Source organism: Pinus tabuliformis, chromosome 3_2, assembly GCF_031772625.1.
Source record: "Pinus tabuliformis cultivar Carrire ecotype Pingquan chromosome 3_2, CPIR1, whole genome shotgun sequence".
Lineage (NCBI taxonomy): Eukaryota > Viridiplantae > Streptophyta > Pinopsida > Pinales > Pinaceae > Pinus > Pinus tabuliformis.
The window spans coordinates 505,273,430-505,282,615 of record NC_142302.1 but is presented as its reverse complement, the minus strand read 5'-3'; the positions used below and the strand labels follow the sequence as shown (position 1 = coordinate 505,282,615).

The 9,186-nt window shown below is 36.2% G+C and overlaps 1 protein-coding gene across 1 annotated transcript; it reads right to left on the bottom strand.

The window, feature by feature from the left end:
• Positions 1 to 6,324: 6,324 nt before the first annotated feature.
• Positions 6,325 to 8,940, bottom strand: LOC149181520 (putative pectate lyase 5). Its single transcript, XM_089418339.1, has 5 exons — positions 8,608 to 8,940; positions 7,392 to 8,028; positions 7,184 to 7,287; positions 6,922 to 7,060; positions 6,325 to 6,829 (listed from the first exon to the last, which is right to left on the bottom strand). The coding sequence occupies exons 1-5, from the start codon at positions 8,814 to 8,816 to the stop codon at positions 6,608 to 6,610; spliced, it is 1,311 nt and encodes a 436-aa protein (XP_089274465.1). The 5' UTR covers positions 8,817 to 8,940; the 3' UTR covers positions 6,325 to 6,607.
• Between the last annotated feature and the right edge of the window lie 246 nt (positions 8,941 to 9,186).

Sequence of the window (9,186 nt, the reverse complement as noted above, 5' to 3'; positions counted from 1 at the left end):
AGAAAATAATCAGTGGCGTTTTACTAAACAGTTGGAAATATCATGGGGTTGATTTCTACAGTAAAGATTGATTGTTTATATGTTTTCTTGGAAGAGAAAACATGATAATACTTGCAGTAAAAGAATTGGTTATTTTATATGTTTTCTTAGTAAAGAGAATAGGTAGTTCCTCCTAGTAAGACTACATGTGAGTCTTGTGAGAGAAATGTTTGTCTCTTGTTATTTTTCTTGGAATAAAATCCTTGCTAAATATAGCCAAAGTATCTTCTTGATAAAAGAAGATGAGGCATATCAACGCCCTAAGGACATAGCATGAAGGGTGGCCAAGTTTTCTTGAATTAAAATATGTATTTTTATTTGATAAAACTTTCTTGGAAAATATATATATGCTAATTGCATTATGATACTAGTTAGTTCTAAGTTCTAGTGAAATGATTATGCATTACAAGCATGATTAAGATAGCTAAAGATGTGCTTCTAGGCACATAGATATTCATTTCTAACTTCTTGAAGAAAGAGTATATTACATATATACATAAATATAGTCTCATCCTAAGAGTATGCATACTTCATGTATGGAGATGAAGGATTTTATGAGAATTTTTCTTGAAAATAAAAATAGAGGTTCTTTCCTTTAAAGACACATTAGAATAGTGTTCATACAAGAAACAAAATCCTTACTTGTTTCATGGAAAGAACTATGTGCATTGAAGTAAAGCAATTGTGTTAGGAAAAGACATGTTGCATAATGGTAGCTATTGTGACTTCGGAATTATGACTCTGTGTGTACATAGAGAAAGTGATCATGTTAACTTTCTTGAAGACAATAATCTTTTGAAGAGATTGTCTTGCTAGATGAGTTGTGTTGATTTCTTGATTTTGGATGGATAAGTAAATCTTGTTTTGTATCTTGATTTTTATACATAAAGATGGATATCTTTGATAATTCCCTGAAAGGGAAGATAGAAGAATGAGGTTAAAATGACTTCCTTTAAGAAAGAGGTATGTAGTTTGTTGTATTAAATGATGGTAGTATTCTAGTGAAAGGCTTATATGATAAGCAATGGTATGCACAAAGATTAGTCATTATGATATAGAGTTATGATCTTTGTATGTTAGAGAGATTATGTTTAAAAATATTAACGATGCATGGCCAAAGCTAGCCATAGTAAACATAAGATAATACTCTATTAATGATGATTTGAAATAGGACAACAGACTATGGCAAAATTGGAAATGCTTAGAGTATTAACTCAACTGTTGTTGACATTTATACCTTAATGAGTATTTGCATATGCTTTTATACATGACAATATTGTATGCATGAAAATTCTTGGAAATTGAATACATGTTAACTGATGCATATTTATAACTAACGTTGCTGATGGGATTAAGCAGTGGTAGCTTAATGGCAACAAGAAACCTCATAACGTAAATTGCTGCAATGTGAATTGCAATCATAAATGAGAAAGAATGATGTTATATGATATGCATGAATTATGTTATTTGGAAATTTGCATGCATACAACGTGTATGATAGATATGTTTCCATCAATCTAGATGTTGTGGACCCATGATGAGGGATAAGTGTAAATGCATGGTGTACATGCATGTTTATTTTGTTAATGATAATGATTATATGGTTCATTGTGTAAATTACTTTGAGAAAGAGTAATAAAAGAGAAATTTAACATGCCAGACAGTTGCGGATAGTTGGGTTGATGACAGTTACCTACCTGGAGGGGTTGATGGTACCTGTCTGCCCGGATTGCGAAAGGCTTGAATGCCTTGGGTTGATGACAGTTACCTGCCTGGAGGGGTTGATGGTACTTGTCTGCCCGGATTGTGAAAGGCTGGAATGCCTTGGGTTGATGGCAGCTACCTGCCCGGAGGGGTTGATGGTACTTGTCTGCCTAGATTTTCTCTCCCTGGAATTCTTGAGTTGGTTGGCCAGTGGAATTCCATGTTAGACCTGGTAAGGTCTCTATCAAAGAAACTGTCTGGATGTGAAAATGACTCGATTTGGTTGTGGAAACCAGTTCCCATGGGTTGGGAATTCTTTAAGCCTATTATGGTGCTCATAGCTAAAGAAATGAACGAATCAGCTATATGATATGTTGAAAATAAATCCTATATATAGTTGTGTGAAATGTGTTATGCACTTTTAACAGGAAATGAGTTTAATGTTCAATAAGGAGTTATTGGAAATTTTAATTCCTGTATCATTTTATTAATCATGTGAAAGTCTCAGTAGGGGCTAAGACCATTTCCAAATGATGCAGTGATTGACAGTTTTGATGATTAGAGAGCTAGGTGCTCTTTTGGTACATCTAGAAGCACGTGCGGATGTCTTTAGTGAGAATTCGTTCAGTGTGCACGTGAGCAGTGATTCATCATTTGATGATTAGTGTTAGTGCTCTTTAAGTACTTGTAAAAGTACTGCGATTTAAAAATCATCTGACATTGCACAATTGATGGATAGTCAAAAGTATTTCATTTGACTCAAAATATAGTGACTAATGCGATTGAATTTGTTAGTCATATATTACAGGAATTACTTACCATGGAGGGTTGAAGAATTGTCCAACCACTATTAAAAGGCTTACATGGAAGTATTCATGATTTCCAAGAATAGATGGTAAGTAATGGTAAGTTGACATAGAGAATTGTTTATTATGAATGAATAAGGGCCAAGTGGTGGCGATTAGAAGTTGCATATTTTTGCAATTACGAACGCTTATGACTATTGATGCTTATAACTAATGATATTTCTTATGACTATATCATTACTATTTTGTTTGTCGTCTTTTCTTGGAATGAAATCGTTGATTTCAAAGAGAAAGGATCACATTTTGTGTGGTTTATATGGTAATACCATGAATAAAGTCTAAAGTTCCAATAAAAGATGAACACCGAGGACGGTGTTCCTGTTAAGGGGGGGAGTATGTAATATACCTATCGTGATTAACCCCACGTAAAGTAATTTTAAATTACAAATCAGTTAATCAAACCTGCGTAAAAGTAATTTTAAATTACATATCAGTTACAACTGATTCTTGGCTGTTATGGAACTGAACGAGAATGAAGGAACTCAGCGATTCTTCTTGGTAGAATCTCGCTTCTTCTTCGCCACTCGGAGTTTGATCATGGTAGAAACTCGCATGCTCACGAAGACCACGGGAATTTTTCTCTGGCCTGATCGCGCTGGAATCCTCCGACGTTTGAGATCGAATCGACTTGGCGACACTGAAGAATGAAGGGCTGAGGATTCCACGCCACCAGGGGTTAGTCGAAACAGATTTAAGAGCAGAGGAGGCCCATTTACATGTCTCTGAAAAGTAACTCCATACTTTTGATCTTACGCTGTGTTAGTTGCAGTGATACCAATACTTAGGTCCAGACTATTGAAATTCTGGCCTTCATCCATTTCTTTCTGGAGGGTTTCCTGAATTATTCTAAGGCCAGTCTTTGATCGATGAAAGCTTACAGATATGAAGTATGGTATCTGGATATATGAGTTTCGAGGTAGAAGGAGAGATGTATTTGAATAGCATCAAGTTTGGGCAGAAAACTCTTATGACTGTATCGCTGCCTCTCTTCACGCCGGTTGGAAGGAAGATTTGCCACGGAACCTTGTTTGTTGGAACACTGTGTTGTGTGGAAACCCATGGAGACATTATAGATGTCAAAACGCAAGAACCCATGATTGCTCGTTAGTGCCGCAGTAGAGACTCGTGTATTGACATGAATCGTTGTTAAAGCCACGGACGAGTTGCTTCTCTCTGACCAAAGGAATAATGTGTTTGTTTTTCAGTCGATGGTACAACTGAAAAAGATAAGTATCCTGCTCTTTTTCTAGTAGGAAAAATATATATGTGCGTTGTTGACTAATGGAAACTGCAATTTCTTTCCTGTAGACACGTTTTACTGTTTTGCATTATTTTTCCAGCGAGAGCTGAGTTCAATGCTAGGTAATTAATATATGAATCGAGCCTATTTGAATTCATATTATCAAATGCTCAAGTTTACATAGAAATCTGTTATACCGTGGTTGCAGCTCACTTAGGTGCATTGAGTGTTATCTAGTTAGTCACAATGCATGCTGATCCTAAATTATATGGTAGAATACTAAGAAAGGGGATATGTGTTGCACACATCAAAGAAGGGTGAATACCTTATGCTAACGTAACTATTATCTTAGTTTCTTGTTGAACAAGATGTGTAAGTACATGAGATTTGTGCTGGCTTTCATTAGAAAGATATACATATGCATGCAGGAAGAGACAACAAGTTGTGTTAGTTTGCTTTACATGTTTGCAGACAACAAAAGTAATGGCTAAAAGACTAGCTATTTTGGTAAAAGTTTATGTAAATTTTTATGTAAGTAGATTATAACTGAAGTTGTAGTTAGTCCCTTCAAGGGTATCCCTTAATGTTTTGTCCTCTACGAATATGTGCTTGAGCCAAGGGAAAATGCTAAATAATATGATTATTTATAAATGAAATCATGATGTCAATGTTGATAATGATAACATGGACTTGTAAAAAAAACTAATGGTTAGATCTCTTAGAGAGAAATATGCATTAGTGTGAATAAGCATTGTGAAAAGTAGAACAAGAATTTACTTGGGTGCATGTACTAGTTAAATAGTATGTCATGCGTGCTCATGCATATGAGTAGATGTTAAAAGATCTCTTTTAGAAGTTTCTTATTGATTGAATAATATGACATCTAATCTTGTTGCCAAGCTTGTTGACAACTACATTGACAGGAAATGATGGCAGATGATGGTGCCAAAGGAAAGTGATGTTTAACATTATGGCAGGAAAAGGATTATTGGTCCATGCGGATGAGTTCGAGTTGCAGGAACATACATTGTTAGAACAATCATGCCACAAGGATTATTGTATGTGGCGGTATGTAAGTGAAAGATTACATGGAAGCTGTATTAGCTTTTAGCTAGTTATGCGATAGCTTAATGATAATTCATTGTAATGATTTTAATAACAATGGTTAAGGGATGGAATCCCTTATAAGCCATTGAGTGAGGGGTGAAAACCCTCACCAGCGTTTAATAATAAGATTAAATGTTTGCTGGTTTTCACCCTACGAGGTTTCCAGGGTAAATTGGTGTTCAAATGGTGTGATTGCCTTTTGTGTCCATTGATAATGATGAGTCCTTGATGATGATGGTTTTTTTTATTTGATGTGACAACTTTAACGTCTTAGTACATGATTATCTAATATGTTTAAGAATATCAAGAAATGGATGCAAGGAGTCATGAGACAGTTTATGTTATTACAGTGGTGGCGAAAGGTTATGCAATGGTTATGAAACTTACTGTCTTTGATGGCAATTTACTTGATGTAGTAATGAATAGTATATCTACGGTTAATGATGATTTGTGGAGTTGTGAATTGATTAATTACTTGTGGTAATTGCATAAAAACTTTTAACTCCCTACTTTTACATGCGAGGTTATCGGGGTATGTGACAAATTGTGACCACACAAATTTTCCAAATTGGTTTAAAACGCTGAGTGAACTAGGGAAGAAAGCGGCGTCATCGCACGTGAAATGGAAACAGATTGTGATCTGAGAAAATTTCCCATTTGGTTTAAAAAGTGGAGTGAACCGCGAAAGAAAATTTTGAAGTTGCTTCTATATATATTTAAATCTTAAAATTGCTTATCAAGGTTAACATATCTATCTTAATGTTTATATGAATTTTTGAATATTTAATTTTTCAATAATTATTAATTAAAAAAATAAAAATGAAATTAAAAATAATATAGTTTTTGGTTTTATATATCTATATATCTATATATATATAAGATTTTAAATAAAATTTTATGTACTATGAAGTTTTAAGTTTTTAATATTTAAGTTATAAATATATATTAATTACAAAGAATTTTAGTTAAAATTCTAGAGATCTAATTTAGAATTTTGAAAATAACATATAAGTATGGTTGTTGTGATTTTGGTTAGTAAATTATAGTTTTAAAATGATTTGTATTAATTAAAATTTATTTAAATTTAAAAATAAATAAAAATAAAATAAACATAATATTTGAATTACATAAAATATATATCTATTTAAATGTTTAAAATGTATATTGTCAAATTTTTTACAAATCGAAATATTTGAATCCAAATTCAAACTTAACAATTTGAAATTCAAACTTAATAATTATGCTGTATGGATCAGATCCAAAATCTAAAAAAAAAAAAATATACCCTTCATGCTAACCGCAAAAACATATACGAAAATATTTCATTCTAGCTGGAAAGACCAAATACGGAAATTCTTGCACGTACGAATTGATTAAAATAAAATAAGCAAACCTGTTTGCTTCTCACTCCAAGTTGTTAAAGGCAAATAACAATTCTACCAGACGTCTTCACTTGCCGGTTAACCTCCATGAAGAGGAGAAGAGGGCCCATTCAAGGACGCCGAGGCTGGAAGGTACATGAGCTTCGTCACATTAACTGACCTAACATACTGTCACACACCAGGACTGCTGTTTTAACACAAAGAAGGAAACTAGATCTAATTCAGAAGCAGGGAACTTTAAGGTGTCCGTCTGCATTGTGTTGTTGGAGTCAGCATGCAGACCCTTTCTTGCATGTCAGAACGCCGGCGTTCCCTGTGAGGGAGGCGACGAGAGACGAAGGTCTTGCTGAGAGACTGGAAGCCTTCGTATAGCTGGAGGATGCGCCCGCGCCCGAGGGAACAAAGAACGCTCCGTTCAACATCAGGTCTCCTTCTGACCTCCAATTCCACTGCTTCCATACACTCTCCGCTGTGTACTCGCGCTTCGTTACCTGTTCATTCATTTATATTCATCAACTCCATCGACTTACTATGTTGATCTTGACAGTAATGAATTCATCGGAAATGAGTAAGCAACGTTTACCTCCTTTGAAGAACGATCGACAGGTGCGAGGAATCGATTGCCTTGGCTGTTGATTGTTGGGTTCGCACTTCCACCGATGGCGTACATTTCCCACTGCGTGTAATCGTTGTTCACCACATGAAAGTACCCGTGTCGGCATCTGCGTTTCAACATCAGTGCATTAAACTTGTTTAACGGATAAACTTCTCAACTCTATTGTTTACTCGATTGCTAATACATAAAACACTAATGGAAAATGTGAATTCAGATCGTTCTGGGATACCTGGGCATGCGTTGCACAAGCCCTTCTCCGAAATGGTTGAAGGCAACTGTTACTTGCATTTTAACGTCCTGAGTATAATCGTCGTTGTGGCCCAGGAGCATGACCTGTAACAATTAATGTAACAAATAGATGAGCGGGATAGACCGGCATAAACGTGCTAGGAAAGTTTGAACCTTTAATACTCCAATTCTGGAATTGAGATTCAAACCTTGTCATGATGCGTCATAAAGTTGTTTGATATGGTAATCGCAGTTGACCCTATGATGGCATCGATGAGCCCATCGGTGCAGCTTGACAAGGAACAATGGTCCACCCAGATATTGCTTGCGCCGAAGATGGAAACTCCATCTCCATCACTGATCGTTCTCCACCCGTAATGTGTCGGGGAATCCCTCACCATGGCATTTCCTGCAGGCTTGCAGTCATGGATGTGAATCCCGTGAATGATAATGTGACTCACATACTGTACCGTAATGCAAGGACCGTTGGCGATATGGACATTGGCGCCTCTGCCATCGATTGTCTTGTAGCTGTTCATGATAAGCTCTTCTTTGAGCTGGATGACCATGTCTCTCTCAAAGATGATCCACAGAGGCTCCGTTTGAATAACGGCATGGCGCAGCGTGCCGGGCCGGGGATTGACCGCATCGTAGTCGTTGGGATCAGTAACCACATAGAATCTTCCATTCTGCCCTCCAATGGCATTCCTCCCGAACCCAATGGCGCAGCCTGCAAGCCTCTTTCGATTGTTTTCCCAATCTGGATCGCAGCGCCAGCAGTCATCAATGGGGTTCCCCGTTCCGCAAGACAGATAACTCAGTTCCCTTTTCGAACTGGTAATGTTACTGCAATACATGCCATAAATAAAGTGTTAATGCTACTGCCGCTATGTAAAACGTTATGCACTGACGTCCTTATTTCTCTTGTGGAATTAAATTCTCTAAAAATCTTTAAGTGTGAAGTAAATTTCATCCCTATCAACCATCTATATATCAAGGTTGTCTAATTATAAACTTAAATTTGATCCCTAAACTCTATATATCAACAGTTACACGTTTTAAGTTTCTTACTAAAATATTTTTAATCATATCTTAATTTTTGTTATCTAAAATAAATATATCATCGACTGAAAGGAATTTTAATCTGTGTTATCTAAAATAAATATATCATCAGCTGAAAATAATTTTAGACACTTAATTTGGCAACTGATTCCAACAAATCTTTGCATAACCATTCTAAGCCAATTAAACAGAAAATTAGTCCGAAAAAACTTGTAACAATAAGACTCCGGCTTTTTCACTTGAAAATTCAATGAAATCTTTATTACAAACGATGATGAATCTGATCAACACATAGGTTAGCCATTAGAAGTCAACTCCCAGTATTAGAATAATTGTATTATGTACCGCATGAACATCAATTACCTTTCGACCATTTCAACAACTCGTTCAGGCTCTTCCACGTATTTCGTTGCATGTTGTTGTCCACGTTTAGTCCCAGCTACCACCACTGCCCGTCCAGGAATAATGCCCGTCAATTTTTTGAAAATTCCAAACCTATTGGCCGCCTCGGATCCAACACAAAAAATCCAAAGCAAAACAAACAATGCGAGTGCACTTCGATAGCCAGGCATTTTGGTTACAGAAGGGGTTCAACCTCTAATAGTCCACACACTGCAGCAACGATATCAAACTATGAGCTGAACTCAGCTCGCGTACCAGTCGACTGCAAATGGAACGACCAAATATGAGCTGAACTCAGCTCGGGTGCATTAATCTGCATGAACACTTCGCCCCTTTATATAACAAATGACGAGTTCCTAGGAAGGAATAAAATAGGCAGAAATAGCAATTAGTCTTGATACCTAGTCAACTAAATTGGCCATCCAAGAGTTGCCACCATGTGGGTGACAGGACTGTACAAAGAAGAGGGCCAAGTATCACTGTTCGATGAATGAGATGGCCCAAAATCACGGCTGTTCGAAAACACCATTGTTGATATGA